General features: G+C 40.0%; 1 protein-coding gene across 4 annotated transcripts in view; it reads right to left on the reverse strand.

The window, feature by feature from the left end:
- The window catches only part of LOC120532350 (sodium/potassium/calcium exchanger 2-like), a 335842-nt gene extending 315934 nt beyond the window's left edge, over positions 1-19908 (reverse strand). For 3 of the 4 annotated variants that reach the window (XM_039758257.1, XM_039758259.1, XM_039758256.1), the window contains exons 1-2: positions 19466-19907; positions 15281-16353 (exon numbers count right to left, since the gene is read on the reverse strand). In XM_039758257.1, coding sequence (XP_039614191.1) covers positions 15281-16219 — 939 coding nt within the window. In that variant the 5' untranslated portion in view covers positions 16220-16353; positions 19466-19907. Of the gene's footprint in view, positions 1-15280; positions 16354-19465 lie in introns of all 4 variants that reach the window. The other variant, XM_039758258.1, reaches the window with a different exon arrangement.
- Positions 19909-20133: the final 225 nt, after the last annotated feature.

Below are 20133 nucleotides of genomic sequence, written 5' to 3' on the forward strand. Positions count from 1 at the left end.
GGGGGGTATCTTCTTGGCACACATTGGGACCCTTAATACCAACTGAGATTCACTGAAATGCCACAGTCTACCTGAATATTGTTGCTGACCATGACCATCCCTTTATGACCGCAGTGTATCCATCTTCTGATGGCTAATTCCAGCAGGATAACGTGACATGTCACAAAACTCAAATCATCTCAAACTGGTTTCTTGAACAAGACAATGAGTTCACCGTACTCAAATGGCCTCCACAGCCACCAGATCTCAATCCAACAGAATAACTTCCTGTGACGTGTCCTGAAGGTGGTTTGAGTCCTACCTCTTCGGCATATCCGGCAAAAAGAGATGTCAAGGGTACACCAGACAAGCACAGGGTTGCCCCAGAGATCCTCTCCTCTTCTCTCTATAAACCTTCTCAATAGGCCCTATCATCATATCAACAGATGATACACAGCTATACCCCTTCTATACCTCCAGAGGGCCACAAAGAATCTCTGCAAGCCTCATTTATGTTTTAACCTGGATGAAGGAACATCATCTCCCTGTACTCAAATGACCTCCACAGTCACCAGATCTCAATCCAAAATGGCACCTTTGAGATGTGGTGGAACAGGAGATGTGCATCATGGATGTGCAGCCTGCATGATCTATCATGTCAATATGGACCAAAATCCCTGAGGAATGTCTCCAGCATCTTTCTGAATTTATACCACCAAGAATTACAGAAGTTCTGAAGGCAAAAGGGGGTCCAACCTGGCACTAGCAAGGTGTACTTAATAAAGTGTCCGGTAAGAGTGTATATTTTCACACACACAAGCATCTGGAGTGTCAGGTGGGTGGAGACTGAGAATATGATACAACCACTAACCTAGTTTCTGGTTCCTTCAGAATGAAGGAGAACATCCCACAAGAAGCAACCTTGCTAGATACGCCTCTCACGGTCTTCTGACAGTTTAAAGCACCAACTCCCTAGAAGCCATCGTTCATTTTGGAACCAGCTTCTGAAGAGGATGAACCACCCTCTGCCCTCAGAGAAGCCTTTCCTCAGTTTTTTGATTAAACAATGTCAACTTCTTGCTTTCATTAATTTCCTTTCTCTAGAGGAATGGACATTAACTGGGGAGCCACAACTCATTTTCTGTTACCCATGTGTCTTTCCACAATATTGTAAAAAAAAATCAGAATAAGATAAAGAAAACGTTGGTGCTTCACATGACACCCCATTTAATGGGCAAGTGGGGTTTTAGTACAACTACTCGAGCTGCCGAACAGCATTTGGTGGAGTCACAGTCAATGTTCCCTCTAAGGAGTAGCATATAGTGAGCAAAAAATATTGTTTATGGGTGACATTTTGTTTAAGCCAAAAATGTATGAGCACCAATTTTCGCGTAGCGATCGTGCGATAAGTACAAGCGATGCCGTCGGAATGAGCAATCGTGTGGGAAGTATGAGTGACGCTCTGAATTCGTGTGAGCAATCGCTCACGAGCTCAGCTTAGAGGGAACATTGGTCACAGTCTGTCTGCTTGGTTGCAAAAGAATGTGTGGGGGCCGGTTTAATTAGAAAGACTTGGCAACACTTGAAGATGTTCAGAAGAGAGCAGCCAGGTATAACCCAGAACTTAAGGACATGTCCTACTGTGACAGACTCAGGGACTTAAACATGTTTAGTCTCAAGTAGAGGAGACTGTGTGGGGATCTAACCCAGCTCTTCGAAATTCTTAAGGGCATCAATAAAGTAGATCCATTCTTTTAAGGAAATGGTGAATCGTGTACTTGAGAACACCACTGGAAATTAAGGGGAAGTACACTTAGGACTGAAGCCAGGAAGCCTTTCTTTAGCAGAGAGTTGTGGGACTCTGGAACAAACTACCGAGACATAGAGTTGAAGCAGAAACTTTGACAACCATTAAGAAGAACCTGGATGATATCAGGACAACTTAGCCATCAGCTAAACAAATAAGCCTGATGGACTGATTGATCTCCTCTTGTTTTTAAAATTTCTTAAGTTCTTATGTTCTAAGCTAGGAAGAGGAATTGTCAAGGGTAGTGACATCAGGACCAGAAATGCAGGGTTAAGATCTTCTCTTATAAATTGACCAAAGTGGTGTAGGTCCTAAGGGATAACTAAGGAAGTAGGCCTGATTCCAATTAACTTGTCCTAAAGAGGTGAAAAAGAAAAACATCCTAGCACCCATTATACTGGCTGGCTTCGGCCTACACCGGGCCAAAATGCACTTTTAACTTCAAAGTTCAAAAGTATACAGTAAACCCTCATTTATCGCGGTTAATCCGTTCCAGACTCTACCACAATAAATGAATTTCCGAGAAGTAGGATTCTTTATTTATAAATTGAATATTTTTGCAATTAGAGCACAGAAAACCTGTTTATGCCCTTCTAAATACGTTTTTAACATTACTAGAGCCCTCTAGACATGAAATAACACCCTTTAGTCAAAAGTTTAAACTGTGCTCCATGACAAGACAGAGATGACAGTTCCGTCTCACAATTAAAAGAATGCAAACATATCTTCTTCTTCAAAGGAGTGCGCGTCAGGTGCAGAGAATGTCAGAGAGAGAGAGAGAGAGAAAGACAGAGAGAGAAAAGCAAACAATCAAAAATCAATAGGGCTGTTCAGTCTTTTAAGTACTGTATGCGAAGCACCGCCGGACAAAGCAGCTGCAAAGAAGGGAGTAATGTGAAGGTAGTCTTTCAGTATTTCTTAGAGGAGTGTCCGTAGCCTCTAGGCCAGTGTGCGAACAGCCCCTCTGCTCACACCCCCTCCGTCAGGAGCAGAGAATGTCAGAGAGAGTGAGAGAGACAGAGAAAAGCAAACAATCAAAAATCAATACGTGCTGTTCGGCTTTCAAGTATGCGAAGCACCACGTGGGAAGCATATCGTATATCATTGAGGAGTTTTATTTAATACGTAATACGTGCTCTGACAGGATAGCTTCTCAGCCATCCGCCATTAGCGTCCCTTGTTTGAAATCAACTGGGCAAACCAATTGAGGAAGCTTGTACCATAAATTAAAAGACTCATTGTCCACAGAAATCCGTGAACCAGCGAAAAATTACATTTAAGATCCGCGATGAAGTGAAGCCACGAAAGTCAAAACGCAATATAGTGATAGATCACTGTACTAAGAAATCTCAATAATTCAAAATGTCCCTCATGAGAAATCTATTGCTTAAGCAGAACAATAATCTTCCAAAGACTCTTTGCAAATAAAATTATTTATTGACTCTGAAAAAGAGTTGCTAAACAGACAGTCCGATAAACATCAAATCCAAATCACAATCCTTAACGAAATTCTTAATTCAGAAGTAAAATGGTAGAGTTAGCTGGAAATACAAAAGGGATAAACAAAACTCATATTCAGAAACCAACTCCATAGACCACCTTCAAAAGTAATAATCTGGACTTCAATTCCCAGCTTCATTTTATAGGGCTTAGGGGTGGTCTCTTAATGGTGAAGGACGGGTGGCCCTGCCTTGTTCTGATTCACCCACAAGATACAAGGAACATGAAAGAACCACAAATCACACATACAGTAGATACTACATAATAACAAAAAAGAATAAAAGGTGGAGGTATAAGTTTACCGGTTGATCTACATTTCTACAGTTCCCTCACATATGGCCACAGATCTTGGGTTGTGACTGAAAGAACTAAACAAAAGCAATGGGAATTAAATTCTTTTTGAAGGGTCTCTGGATTCAGCCTTAGAGATGAGGTGAGGAGCACAGACATTCAGAAAGAACTCAAAGTAGAGCATTGAAAGGAGCCAGTGAAGGTGATCCTGGATGGCTTCCTGTGGGGTATTTTGGACGCATCCAAACAGGAGGAGACCTCAGGGCAAACACAGGATATGCTGGAGAGTTTATATCTCTTAGATCGCTTTTGTTGGAGGAGGAGTTGGGAAAAAAGGACATCTAGACATCTTTGGTTAGACTGCTGCCCCCACAACGCTGACTCAGATAAGTGGTAGATAATGGATGGATGAAGTATAAATGAACAGATACTACATAATTAGAAAAATAATAAATAAACAAAACAATACCATATAAAATAATACAGAACATTAAACAATAATGAAAAGTGAACAAATAATACTAAAAGAAGTACTTTAAACAGGAGCCAGGGGAAGAACCCTGCCTTGACCACACCATGAGGTCAGAGATCTTCCAGGTTCACTCTAGTGAAACTGAAACTGGATTCATTTTTGTGTCACATTCAGTTCCGTCCTCAGACGTTTTTCCCCAAATCTATACCCATGAGACACCCCCGATGCTTGCATTTGTGAATACATTATTTATTAATTATTAATCTGTTGTTATTATTATTATTATTATTATTATTACTAGAGGGCTACACCCCCTGCTCTCTTCGCTCGTCAACCCCCCATACTGCGCTATGCGCCAGCCACTTAATGTCTCTGTATGTGGATTTCACTTTCACTAAACAACAAATCTTTTAATTCTCTTCATTGGGAAGACACACTACTTTTCCCTGATGGCACCATGAATCAGACGATCTACAAGTCTCCAACATAAAGTTTAAAGCCGAACAATATATTTGATCTCTTTTCGCTGTTCCGTTGTTTCAGCGAGTAATAATTTCCATTAGTTTAAGCTAATGTGATCTTCTTTAAACTATCATGTTTTTGAGGCTTTCAAATTTTAGTACTTTCATTATCTTTCACCTGCTCTGAATGTGTACGGCACCAACGTTTTTGGACCTCTTTATGACATTCTACTTTTTCATCTACTCCTTTTCTTTTATTTCTTGCCGCAGGTGTGGTTAAATCTCTTGGCACAAAGTCTTGTCTCGCGGGACGTGAAAGTATCTCTCTGAAAAAGTCACATCTTGTCCCAGGACTTTTTCAATATAATAGAGAGATTATTATTATTATTATTATTAATATAATAGTAATAATAGTATTATAATATTAATATTATAATAATAATAATAGTAATAATAATACATTATTAATATAATAGTAATAATAGTATTATAATATTATTAATATAATAATACATTTTTGCTTACACTTTTGTCCAAGTTCAGTAATCAATGCAATTGCTTTTTTAAAGTTTATTTCTTATTGCTTGAAAACGTTATGGAGTGATTGAGTAACTGAAAGATGAAATGATAGAAAGATGGACCCTTTATGCTTACTGATCTATAATAGGTGTTTCATATATTTACAAGTTGGGTGTTAATATTGAACATTAATGGACCCTGCTCAATTTTGTCAGCTTAGGTACTTTTAAGTAGGGTCTGGATGTTCTACTAGGATTCAAGTTTTTTTTCCTCTTCTTTGATTCTAACTTGACCCCAAGGTTGTTCATGAAGGTGTTCTGCAAAGAGGGCTGGTCTGGAACTAATTCATTTCATTTATTCATTGTGTTCAGGGTACTGTCAGGTTTGAGGGGTCCTATATTGGAATATCTGAATGGATGGTCTAATGGGTGCAGACCCCAGTTCTGTACCTATGAAGAATGCTGGGCCAGGGCTAAATCCTTCTGCTTGCCCCTAGTGTCACAGATATTGTTGGGTTTCTGAGGTCCCATATTGGAAAAGCCGAATAGATGGCCCAATAAATGGAGACCCCAGTTTTCTGTTTATGTAGAGGACTGGTCCAGAACTAACTCATTCTGTTTTCCTATCGTGTCAAAGACATTGTTGGATTTCTGGGCTCCTGCGTGTGAAAAGCTGAATGGATGCTCTAATTGATGGTCTATAAATAAGGCTGGGCCAGAGGTAAATCTTTCTGTTTGACCCTTGTGTCCTAAATATTGTTGGGTTTCTAAAATGGACAGGTAGTCTGATGGATTGAGACCCCAGTTCTCTTTATACAAACAGGGCTGGTCCAAAGTTAACACTCCTTCTGTTTTCCCATTGTGTCCAGGGTACTGACAGGTTTCTGGAATTCTGTGTTGGAAAAGCTGAATGGATGGTTCAATGGATGGAGACCCCAGTTCTCTTCCTATGAACATGGCTGGACCAGAGTTAAATCTTTCTGTTTGCCCCTTATGTCCAGGGTACTGTCAGGTTTCTGGGGTCTGTATTGGGAAAGCTGAATGGAAGGTTCAATGGAGGGACACCCCAAAAGAGCTCTGTTTTTACAAGGAGGGCAGGTCTGGAGCTAATTCATTCTGTTAGCCCCTTGTGCCCAGGGTACTGTCAGGTTCCTGGGCTCCTATGTTGAAAAAGCTGAATGGATGGTCTAATGGAGGGAGACCCCATTTCCTTTCCTATGAAGATGGGTGGACCAGAGTAGCTAAATAATTCTGTTTGCCCCTTGTGTCCAGTGTGGATGGAGACTACTTTGCGAGCGTAATGTGTGTAAAAGTAAAGAGTTAAAATACTGGCCATATGGACAGCCTTCCTGGGCCTGCATGTTGCATATCTGCCACCTGCCAAGGATCAGGTTACAATAAGCCCCCATCGTTCCAAGATTTTCTCTTTTTTTTCTTTTTCTATCCTTTACTCATTCCATTCCCTCAGCATGCTTTAATCTGCTATGATGCTGAAGCTGATCGCAGGGAACAGCACGCTGTGTAAAACTGAGTCATACTCTGTCAGGTGTTGAAGTCCCTGGACGGATTAGCCTTCTAATTTGGACATTTTCCAGTAAAGCTTTGTGCATGCAATTAACATATTGTGCGACTGTGTCCTCTTTTGTCGCACAGGCCATATGGATAGCGTCTTGTGTTTATTGTCCCGCTACATATTTATATCGTTTCGCCTCATTCTAACATGCTCAGTATACATTTCTCAATAGCCTTTTTATATCTCTGCTCCTGTCTCTTCCTAATCCATGTTACGTGAGCCTCACTTCACGAGTTTCGGCGATTAAGGTTTACCAGTTATTTTCAGTGTCCTTTCACCACAGCAGGACAGATTATACTGTGTTTCATCCTCTTACTACCCTGTCAGCCCAATGCTTCTCTTGTAGCCTTGAAACTAGACAGACGGCGTGGCAAGGCTGCTAAACTGCAGATGTCAAGGATCACAGAGCCGCTCTCAGTTTACAACCGTATCATGCGAGTGTTCGTTAGAGGCAGTGCGGAAAATTATTTCAAGCTCTTTGCTTTCTCTGCCTCCTGTCGATGAATATGAGGTTAGGTAGTGCTGCCAGTCATGCTGCTTTGCATCAATGTGCCACAAATTGAATTTCATCTGAGGCCGTCCTCTTCTTTAGTACACTTTCTACAGCAGGGTCAGACAAGGTGACCGGTAGTTAGAAGATGACAGTTACCACTGCAATTAATAGCTGGCAGAAGGGGAAGGTTCCCTGACCTTGTGGTCCACCTAAGGTCATCCTTTGGTAGTCTAATCTCTTTCAGCCTCTTAAATGTAATGAAGTCGAGTGTTTCAATTGCCTTTGGAAGTCTTTGTTAAGTGGACGGTGTTTATGAATGCCTTCTCATTCTGGTTAAGGTAGAGTATCACTAAGGACCAATGATGGTTGTTTCATGGAAGCCTTCCACTAGTGGTAGAAGAATAGACAAGCAAAGCTGTTAAATAGCAACAGACTTTGGACTTTTGGAAGCTTTTAGTTAATTTGTTGATCAAATAACAAAAGTCACTTTCGCACATAGACCTCAAGACAATACCGACCTCAGAGTTGCTGCTCGAAGACAGCCACTCACCTTTAACTAAATCAGGTTTGTAGTCAGCCATCTGGCATAATGAAGAAAGGATTTTATTTTTGACATCAGACAAATTCAACAATTTTTTTGGTAATGGATTAAAAAAAAAATTTGGTTACCTTGGAAATTTGAAATAGAACCTTATTTGCACTCAATTAGTTTCCCTTCAGAAGGTGGGACAAAGTCATTTTTACCAGAGACCCTCTGAAATTTTAGCCCTGCTCAAATCGCTCATGTTTTCCATAAACTCGTCCACTTGCCTGATGTGATATGAATTGGTTTGAAGTGATCCGATGTGGGTCACACAGAGTTTTGAACTTTATTTCTTCCGCCGAAACCTCTAAAATCCCAGGGGGATATACCGTGCCTGAAGTTTACTGACACATCGATTCGCACAAGACTAGTTTAACTTGTGGTTATTTTTACCGACATTTTATAGAAGGTAAAATGCTCTGTAATCTTTACTGAGACTTAACGTGTCATCTGTAAAAAGTTACTGACATGAGAGATTCAGATAGGACTAAAACTACAGAGCTTCTCCGGTAATTATTACTTAATCTCCTGGTGTAAAACGATTCCCATCCATTTTTCATTCTCACATTGAACTGTTTCATGAATTTCCAGAAGCCTAATATCAGAGGATGAGTTTACAGGTGATTAGGTAAAGTGACTCTCCTGAAACAGTAACTCTGATGTTGTTACAGGAACAACAAGACCCGACAATAACATATTATCAGATTAAGACAGAATCAACAGAATGGGTGTCATGTAAGGACAAAGAATTTGGGTCACTTTACTATGTCCATTGCAAACCTTTGTAATCTGGTTATTGACTACTAAATTTTTTACTACTGCTGCTTTTAGTACCCCCTTTATAAGGCTTGCTTAGTGTACCAGTACTAGAAAGTAACGATAACCCCCAAATTTTAAATAGTATGGTAGCAACATTTCGATACCTGAACTAAACATCACCTTTCATCTTAATCCAAACCCCCTTTCCCCCAGACATGCTATTGTAATTGTGGAATAACAATCATTTTGTAGATTTCATGCAAAAGAAGGTATATGCTTTGATATGATATGAAATTCAGGACTTCTGGACTGGATTGTTTCAACACAATTGGGACTTCACAGCTTCAAGAGGGAAGCAACAATTGTTGGTTGTTTTGGAGTTATCGATTATTTGCTTCGGAATTATTCTGGTAATGGTACTGTGGTCTGAAAGCTGGATACTGAAGACAAAATTTTAGCACCCATCTGACACTACCCCTTTATTCTTATGATTCTGTGTATTGTAAACACATGGGTTGGATACGTATCATGATCAGTAGAAGGGATGGTTCCTAATCCAGATGGGAGGCTAATAGCAGGCAGACAAGCATCCCAGCCAGGGGAGAGAAAGGTGCCAGACCTGTGAGAGATGGATGGACAGCCCATCCAAAGTTGAAGTCTCTTGAAGGACTCTTTATTCCCCCAGGATGCTAGATGGCATTGACCCTGGATTACGGTACACCAGGGGTGCCCACACTTTTTCAGCTTGCGAGCTACTTTTAAAATGACCAGGTCAAAATGATCTACCTACATTAAAAATTATATATATATATATATATATATATATATATATATATATATATACTGAGTATACTTAATACATAAAATGTATGTTGTTGTACCTTGCATAACTGAATAACCTTTATGGCACAATAACAATTCAATACATTTATGGTCACTACAGTATTTGGATTTAATAATCGTCATGTTGGTAAAGGCTGACTCGCATAAATAAGTAGAGCCGAATAATGCAGTCAAAGAGCTTTTGAATTAAGTGAAAAATGATGGCTGTCCGATTAACTGCCATTTTAGTTCCCTCTCCTTTCTCTTTCTCAGATCGCTCCAGTCAGTTTCGTTGTTTTTATGAACAGTTCAAAAGTGCCTTTCCACATTTTCCTTCTTTGGAATAGCAATCATAGATTGACAGATCAGACAAACGCACTTCGATGAGAAAAAAATTCTCTTCCAATTCCACATCCAGCCCATACCCTCCCCAAACATTTTTTTTTTTTAATCCCTTCTTTAGTCGATATAAATTGGAAGGCTAACTAGACCACACCCGGAGTTTTGCAGTAGCTCACGTGTTTGATTGTGCGTGCGGGATGACCAGTGTCTTAGAAGAAAAGAGATCTCAGACTGGCCGCCCTGTATGTCAATCAAGTGGCAAATGCCATAGGGAGGGTATATAGACTAACATTTAAAAAATTTTTTTGGAATGCAACGCGATCTACCTGCACTACCTTTGCGATCTACCGGTCGATCACGATCAACGCATTGGGCACCCCTGCAGTACACAGTTGGAAGACAGTAGGGCATGCTGGGGGATGTAGTTCTGTAGACCAGCCCTGCTGTGGTCTGTGGGTGCCGCAAGAGGGCGCTGCAGGGAGATGTGCTCACTGCTATATTGGATTTCTATATGACCCGGAAGCACCTGCAATGGGCAGCAGCCCTGTCACTGGAAGTACTCCTGGGTCCGCAATACAAGGGACCGCACTTCCTTGTACAGGCGAGTCAGAGTTGGAAGGAAGGGAAGCAAAACACTCAACTGGAGAAGGTTAGTGGGGTGGTGAGAGGAGAGAGTATTGTGAGGTATTGCAAAGAAATAAAACCTATGCTTTGTGCTTAACTGGGGACTGTGTATAATAAACCATCCTTTATTTCAACCCAGGACTGCATTCATGTCTTTATGTTTGGAGTTTGGGACTCGCTGGCTCTCCAGTTCTACCACAGTATGTTTGCTGTTTTTTTCCATTAAGAATACATTTATTTATTTTTTGATCTTTGCTATTTCCTCTCTGTGAGTTTATGTAGATTTAACTTTCACTTTCAATTTTTTGCTTATTTACGATGAATATTACGTTAGGTAGTGCTGCCAGTCATTGCAATAATGAGTCACAAAATTAATTTAATCTAAGATATTCTTCTATTTATCATCATTATGATTTTGTATTCCTGTGACACAATTGTTTTCCGGTAATGAGAAATTCTATTTTGCATATTGTCACGCGTATCCAAATGGGAGACAGCTTACGGGCTTGAGTAAGTGTGATTAGGGGCTGACTCTGTCTTTTAATCCTTTCTCTCTTTCTCCCTCTGCAGACTGGTCGACTGACAACCTGACCACCACAAACTTCATTTTCAGTTTCCGTCCTCCTGGACCCGCCCCTTCCTGTTGTCACTCCTTATAAACCAGCACTCATCTTCCTTCTCCCAGTTTTGCATTGGATGGTTGCCTGTAAAGTTTTTGAGGGTGGTAATTTTGAAATACTGTTTAAAGTTTGTAATGTAGATTTGCCAGGCTGTTTCTGGGCAAGATGTCCCAGAGTGCAGGACACATGACAGAATTATCATGACAGTATAAAGCTCATCATCATACACTCCACTCCTTTCCTATCCATGTTTGTGTCTAATTCAAAATTGAAAACGCTAGTGTCTTCCTTGTTAAAGATCTCTCTGGCTACAAAATGTTTTATGTTCTTCAACTTTGACTGACATTTTATACTTTGGTTTAGGCTACGTGAAATATTCAGGCTTTTGACTCTCTCGCTATGTCTATCGATTTACGATTCTATCTCATGTCCTGGTTATCGTTTATTTAAATCACATGCTCCCGGTTTCAACATTGGCTCGCTGTTACTATTATGTGTCATCTCCCAATTCCTTTATGCTTAAAACTGCTGCCGGCATGTGCAGTCATTAAAACTTCCATCAGGTGGTCGTGGAATATGCGGTACATGTGGGTCTACTGCCATCCAAGTTTCCGGATTTTCAAAACAATGCATCAGAAAGTTTTTATGTTTTAAGGCTCTAAGTCCTCTACTAGTTTACTGATTATGTCTCTGGTTTGCATATTCAGTGCTGGTAATTTGGTTGGTTGCTTTCCTGGTTTTAACTATTTAAGATAGTGGTTCTCAATCTGTGGGACGGGCCCCCCTAGGGGGGAGCAAAGTAAGAAAAAGGGGGGCGTGAAGATGTGAAAAAAGAAAACAAGAATCAAAAATATGAAAAAAACATCTGTTGAAACCAAGACAAATTAACTTAAACTACATTCTGATACTATAACAATAAATACAGAGTTAGATAAATGTGGATAAAAGTTAAGTAGGTATAATAAAATATTCATCTACATTTAAAAAAAATGTTAGGGGGGGCGCATTTAAAACTGTTATGAAAACCCAGGTTGCAAATACTTAAAGGTTGAGAAACGCTGGTTTAAGACTTTTTTCCCTTCTTTTTCTCTTAGGTCCTTTATAATTGTATCTCTTAAAATGTGGTGGAGTGTAGAACTTTAGGGATCTTCATATCTCAACTTGATGACTGTTTCTTAAACTCTGGGTCACAGGTTGCCTCTGTTGGGTTGCTTAGGGTCACGGCTCACCATTACATGTATCGGGAATGGGTTACGAGTTACCGTGGGTTGTTTAACTAATCAATGCGGCTCCCCCCAGCCCTCCTCAATCTGATGGTCATCATGGACTCCGTCTTGAAGGAACCAAGAAGAGCAAGATAGGGTCATGAGAAAAAAAAAAGTTTAAGAAACTCTGATCTAGGTGAATAGGATGGACAAGTTTTTGGGCTCTGTGGCCTCTTCTCATCGTTAATGTTCTAATGTTCTTATCTTTGTCACAATAGCGTGAAATACAAGGAAACAAATGTTATATTCCTCCTTGCTTTGCAAAAACTGACTAAAACCTACAAATCATTTCTGTGATTCATTCACTCATATTAACACCACAGATTATCTGACATTAATTTGTTAAAACGTTTTAGATCTTTAACTCTCAACTTCTATGACTTTTCCGATACGAGTGAGAATTCAAGAATTTTCCAGAATCAGTAAATAGCACAGGAGTAGGTGTAACTATTATCAAACACGTGCATGGGAAGAAGTCTAAGGGCTTAACTGGGGGTAAGATGCAGAGTCAAGGGTTGACGAACAGTACTAATGCCTATTCTCCCTCTTCCACGGACCACCAGAAGGAAAGCCCAACTAAGACTGTGCCCACTTCCGGCGCTAGAAGACACCCCCCTGTAGACCTCGTATCTACCTGAGATCCCATCCTTTCCTATTCTGCACCTATAAACCCCAAGCACTCCATTCTCCAGGTCGGTCACTATTTTGGCTCAGTCTCTTACAATTACTCGTTTTTATAAGTTTACTTTGATTGTTGGCGACAATATATGGGGTGGACCGCCCCGCCCCCTTTTATCTGTCTTCTTTGTTTGTTTCACACTATCCAATATGTCACTAAGCATAACTGGAAATTAGGGGGAAGTGCATTTAAAACTGAAGCCAGGAAGCACTTCTTCAAACAAAGAGTTGTGGGAATGTGGAACAAAATACTGAGACATGGTGTTGAAGCGGAAACCTCGATAGAGGAATCTGGATGAGATATTGGGACAGCTTAGCTATTAGCTAAATAATTTGGGCTTAGTGGACTGAATGGTCTCCTCCTTTTTATCAAATTTTTTATGCTCTTATGTTCTAAGTATGGTTAATCGGTCCACCGAGTGGAATATTGCTGCGTTCATCGAGTTCGTAAATCTGACGTTTATACTACAATCACGCGGGTAACTTTGATGATATTTTATCTCCAAGCCACCATGGCAGATTTTCAAGACAAGGAAAATGCTAATTGTATTTTTCGACATTGACGGTCTTGTTCATAAAGAGTGTGTTCCCCATGAAGAGACTTTGAACCAGTGAAATTACATGGAACTGCTGAGACGTCTATGGAAAATAATCAGGAAAATAATGTCCATAGTAGTGGTACACAAAAAACCTGCATTTTGTACCGTGACAGCACTCTTGCACACACCACAAGGTTGGTCAAAGCATTTTTGATTAAAAACAATCTAGTTGTTGCTTCACATCCCCCATATTCACCAGTTCTTGCTCCCTGTGACTTTTATTTTTGTTCTGAGACTGAAAGGAAGAAAATTTGCTACCATGGAAGAAATCCAGGAAAAAAACCACATGAAGCTACTAGAGATGGTAACAAAAGATGGGTATAGGAAATGGTTCTACGAATGGAAGAAGCGCTGGGACGAATCTGTTGCGTCTCAGGGAGAGTATTTTGAATGTGACTAAAAGGAACTCGCTGTAAGGTTTCTTTTTACTTTACAGAATTGTCCAAAGATTCGATGTTGAGATTTAGATGAATCTCGACGTTTTAGACCTCCTTGACTTTCTCGTATTTGAAGTATAGGGAAAATATTGGAATCCTCCAAAAATTCCATTTTGAGATTTTGATGAATATCGACATTTTAGACCTCCCTGTGTCCAGAAATACCATTTTTGAAATTATGTGAGTGTGTCTATTATGAGATATGGCCAGCCATTCATCCTGGCCAATACTCCCAGGCCGCCAGATGGAGCCCTCCTTGCAGCATAGAGGTGCCCCGAATGCCAGCAGGGAATCAAGGACAGTGGAGTCATAATACACAGCCCTGCTGGATACCATGGAGGCCGCCAGGAGTCGCTGCAGGGAGACCCAGGGATTTATATTTCCCGTATAGCCGGGCTGAAGAAAAAGAGAAGTTTTTACCTGACCCGGAAATGCTGGATAATCACATGGACTGAGGCCTCAGAAGCACTTCCGGGTCAAGGACTATAAAGGACTCTGGGAAATCCCAGACGGACGAGCTGAGTTGGGAGGCAGGGTGGCTAAGCGTCTGGGAGTTTGGAGGATTATTTATTGTGATTGTTGTTGATTTATATAAGAATTGTGGAGAGGAGCATGCTTTGTGCACTTTATTATTATAATAAATAATTATTGGACTTTTATATCAAGTATTAGGTACAAAACATAGATTTCTATCAACCTTTGGGCTATTTTCGTTAACTGGAAGTTGTACTTTTACCTTTTATTCATGAGGCTGCAGAGTCCAATTTATTCAACTGTACTTTTATAACAATTGTTCAGTATATTATTAATTTGATTTGATTTGTTGTTGATGGTTCCTTAATGTACATAATATAAAAATACAACCATTGTCTTGCGGGTTACTCCTCACATATCCATCCCCATATCTGAGCATATGAGAAAGTCTAAGGGACATCATTCCAGATTTTTTTAAACAATATCTGGGAATTTTTGGGCCCTCCCTCATTTAAGACACAATGGAAGATTCTAATGAATCATGTGATGCCTTCATCACACAAACTGAATTTTCACAGTTCTAATGGTGTTGATTTTGGCTTTCGTTCCCACACCATCTTGAACTGGAACCTTGACTCTAGGGATACCCAGAGGTTACAAATATTGTAGGAAATAAGTAAGTAGGCCTTCAGTCCAGTAATGATATGGCTTTACGAGAATTTCTCATACCTCTCGTTTCCCTACATTGTGCCAAATATTGATAAAGGAAAATTATGGTTAGCAACCACCTACATGAAACAATCAGAAGGTGACATCAATACCCTCAAGAAGTAACCAGTGTAGGTGCAAACATTGACTTTTTGGCCTTTGAAGAAGGATGCGTCTAAAAGAATGAAACCCAAATAATTTCTTTACAAAACACATTGTAAAATTCTAGATTTCATTGATAGTTATAAAATATGAGTAAACCATCCCAATCCTACCTTTGCTTGGGGTTCGGCTGATGATACTTCCACGACTTTATTCCTGTTTATCTTAGATTTTATGAATCCCTCAACCCGCTCATTGTACTTCATGAAGATCACATAAGCAGTGTAAGCCGTCAACAGAAGTGTGCTTTCATACCAGTTGATGACGTTATCCAAAAAGAAGATGATTAACATGATCAAGTCAATGATATAAAAAGATACATCTCTGAAAAGTGGCCACCAGGTGAGGTTGAGAATCTCTTTGGAAAACAAAGCACACATTCCGATGACGAAGAGGATGTTGAATACTGCGGATCCAACGATTGTCCCGATGCCAACGTTACTGTGGGAGATGAACACCCCAATGATCGAAGTGAAGAGCTCCGGAGCAGAGCCTCCAGCCGCCATGAAGGTTGCTCCAGCTACATCGTCGGAGATGGCAAATTTCTCAATGATGACAGTCAGTGATGGTACAAAAAATTCATCACATACTATGGCTAAGGCTATGAACATGTACACCATCCCGATCATATGCAGAATTACGGCACCGCTTTTCCTTTCCTCCAGGCTGAAGAGATCTTCTGGGTACTCGCCTTGACTGACTGCTTCACTTCTGTTGTCTTCCGTTTTCCTTTTCATCGCAACGGGCAAGTCCTTGGAAGTATTCCCGTCCCTTTTCTCTTCAGTGCCCAGCAGAGTCCTGTGTTGTACGGGAATTGACTGTGGGATGATGGGACTGCTAAAAAGTTCGGTGTTGTAATTTGTGGTCCAAGTAAAGGCACTAAAGAAACAGGAAAATGCGCTTATTGCTGCCAGGCTCAAGAGAAGCCCCAGAACACGCAGCGGGTGCAGTTTTCTTCTGACATGCCGGTACCTCCTGCACCTTAACGAATGCATATTCTGGAAGGAGTTTTTCACCCAGACTTTGTCAGACTTGAGCAGATTTAAATGCATTGCTGTAAATGGGATCTTCAGCAGTTGGCTGGCGAACTTTGCTGTTTAGGTTCAAGGGCAGTGCATTATGGGTTGCTGATCCCTGGTGTTCTTGTTCCAGATATGGCCAAAAGGGTATTTTTCCTCATAATAACCTTTTAAAAGAAGCACACAACACAGTTATTTAGTACAGTGAGGGGGACAGTCTCAATAAAGCAACATCTGAAAACTGCAAGGTGCGTGAACAAACGTCTCAATTCTAAATGGCACTTGAGCAGAATATGTATGCAACAAATTAGAGTCAGCATTACATGTTCTATAACAGTGACCTTTATAATTGAAACATATAAGCAACAATAAATTCAATCAAACTGTGTATAACTGAGCTCTTCTGCATTGCTGGCTGTTTTTTTTTTTTACCTTTAATTTTCAACAAATTCCATACCGCTATAGCTTCTTCTTCTTAAAAAATGTTTAGTGCGATAAAAGATCAGTCTTCTGTGAACGCCATTTAATTACTGAGGTACCTGCAGTACAGCGTTAATCAAACCCATAAAAGTCACATTCTAATAGGGAGATCTTCAGTTCTAGTTTAAAAACCATCATGACACGTATTCCCAAAACAACGCCGCTGTTTACTCTGCGTGACCAGCATTAATGACGAGCACTCGAGTCTAAGAAGCAGAGGAAAGTGTGCCGCAGATGGGAGAAATTCTAGAAGGGCTTATAAATAATAAAAAATTAGTAGGAGAGAAAAGACTTATAGTGCCTTTCCGCTATCTGTCTATCTTATAGTGTCTTTCACACTATCATTATACAGTGCCTTTCAAATCTATCTATCTATCAATCTATCTATCTATCTATTATATAGTGTCTATCTATCTATCTATCTATCATTATATCTATTATATAGTGCCTATCTTCAAAATCATTATATATCTATCTATTTATCATTATATAGTGCCTTTCACATCCTATCTATCTATCTATTATATAGTGCCTTTCATATCTATCTACCTATCTATCTATCTATCTATCTATCTATCTATCTATCTATCATTATATAGTGCCTTTCATATCTATCTATCTATCTATCTATCTATCTATCTATCTATCTATCTGTCTATCATTATATAGTGCCTTTAATATCTATCTATCTAATATATAGTGCCTTTCACTATCTTTCTATTCTATAGTTCCTTTCATATCTATCTATCTATCCTATATAGTGCCATACATTTTTTATTGTATATAGCACTATGCATATTTATTTACTGTGTATAGTGCCTTTTATATCTACCAGTCATTTATAGTGACATTTCTATCTATCAATGTATTTATATATAGTGCCTTGAATTTCTATTTATTGTATACAGTGTCTTGCATATTTATCTGTATTCACATAATACCTTAAATACCTATCTTTGTCATCTATCATATAAAGTGTCTTGCATGTATATTTATTGCATATGGTGCCTTGCATATTTATCCATTATATATAGTATCTTGAATATCTGTGTTATATAGCAATGTTTCTATTGATCCTATATAGTGCATGGCATCTGTATTGTATATGACACCTTTATATATATCTACTCTAAATAGTACTAGAATATATATTTTGTATAATGTCTATCTATCTGTCCATTATATAGTGCCTTTCATATCTATCTATCTATCTATCTATCTATCTATCTATCTATCTATCTATCTATCTATCTATCTATCTATCTGTCCTGTATTGTGTCTTGCATATCTGTCTTCCATAGTCATTTATCTGACTATCTGATATCATGCCTTGCATATCTATTTTATATCATTTCTTGTATATTTCTCTATTGTATATTGTGCCTGAATACCTATCTTATAATAATGAATTTCTGTATAACACCTTCCATATATTTCTATTTTATCTATAATGTTCAAATCCATCCATTTTCAGAAGTACCTTAAAGCAAGGATAAGGCAAGTACAAGGCAAAAAGCCACACTGCCATTTACACCATTTAGACAGACATGAAAGGCACTATAAAATAATAAGAATGGCAGTTGAGTGACTCCCCACTTGAAAAATCTGGTTTTGAATATATGCTACATGGATGAATGTGTGTTCAGTAGGAGTTGAATACGTTAATGTAAAACAATGCTATCTATCTGTCTATTATATAGTGCCTTTCACATCTATCTAACTTTAAGCATGTTTGATCATTCAATATTATATCGCTGTCATGTGAAAACTGCTAATAATAAACTTTTCTTCCAGGACCAGTAACGCCTATACTGTACATTTATGATGTTATACACAGTGAAATGTGTACGACCTTTCTAAAATGATGACTATGCAGTCATTTTGCTATTGTCGTCAGTGCTCAGACGATCTGGTGACTAAATGAAAGATTTGGCGACTAAATTCCCAAATTGTCGAGTTTCATCAATCCACCCGAGGCTATTAACATTGCTAGCTCGCCCCTCCTAATTTTGTTCAGGGTACACAAATAGCCGCGTGCCCCTTACACAATCCGTGCACATGCAAAAGCAGATCAGTTACAAGTAATGCCGTCCACCTGGTTTAACCCTTTAATCCATCGGCAAATAATAGAAACCAACTAATCAGGCAGGTCTGCACAAGACGTTTCTTCGCTTAGCGGGCATGCTTCTTCTCCCTAAAGTTTACGCCTTTTCTCTCTCGGATTTTGTGTCCGATTGTGGAGGACACGTCAACCTTGATGAAGCCCTGAGAAGTCGAGCACTGAGAAAGGCGGAACGCGGATTTTGTACGAAGTTTATGAAGATTTGGCGAAGTCGCTATACATTGTAAGTGTCCATTAGCTACCCATATATGTCTTTAAATTAGTGACCCCTTATTCTGATCACCCCCGTACCCCGCAAAGAATGAGGCCATTAATTAACAGTACGCGGTTCCACACACACAGCGTATCAGAAACTTTCTACCTCTTATCTGATAAAGACGGTAAGAAGATTATCTTGTATCAGCGGGCGAATGTGTTTAATTCTTAGGCGAATGCTCTTAAAAAATGAAGGTAATAAAACAAAAAACAGTCCTCGCATCCCGGTCCCCAAGATGCTGGTTTAATACTTAGCCACTTGAGGATGCCTACCGACTTCAGACGCCCCTCCGGATGTAAATAACTTTCATTCGGGCGGTCGCCTATGTATTTCAATCAGAAGACAGGCATGGCATTAGTGTCACTAAGCGCGGACCCCGTCCTCAGTGCCGCGAATTTGACAATCGGTGTCGCTCACTTACCTTGCGGGAGCCACGGGCATACGCGACAGTAGTGACAGGTTGCAATGGAGAATGCAATCCTCCCCTGTGCCCTCCTGCTCTCATTGACAGCTTCTGGTGTCCCTCTCCACTCCAGCCACAAAGGAGGAGCTCGCAAAGGCTGGCTGCAGACTGCCTTCAGTGCACACGCACGCAGCACCAGCGGCGGCAGCCCCAGCAGCGGCACAGCACGGCACAGCAGCGCAGCAGCAGCAGTCAAAGCTTCATCCCGCCCTTCCTGGAGCACGAAATCCTCCCAGACTAAAATAAATCTCTAATCTAGTTTAACCATCCAAGCGCCTGTCCCGGCTCTACCACGTGAAGATCCTGTCGACCAGTCTCTCTCTCTCTCTCCCTCTCTCTCTCTCTTTCTTTTTTTCCCTCATTCTGCGTGAACTGGATGATCTGCACGTCGGTGCTTCACTGCGCTATGCCGCGATGCGCCCGATCGGGTACCGCGAGCTTCGCTTCGGATGCAGAGGAGGAAGGTTGCTGTGGTTACCACATTGGTTCATTTGAAGTTTTTATACAATATAATTTCAAATCGTAACATGTGGTTTAAGTGCTGCAAATCGTGGAGCTGAACAACAACAAAAAAGACCGCTTTGTATATCAGAATGCATATGAAACACCGGAAGAATCCAGAGGAA

Source organism: Polypterus senegalus, chromosome 7 (genome assembly GCF_016835505.1).
Source record: "Polypterus senegalus isolate Bchr_013 chromosome 7, ASM1683550v1, whole genome shotgun sequence".
Lineage (NCBI taxonomy): Eukaryota > Metazoa > Chordata > Cladistia > Polypteriformes > Polypteridae > Polypterus > Polypterus senegalus.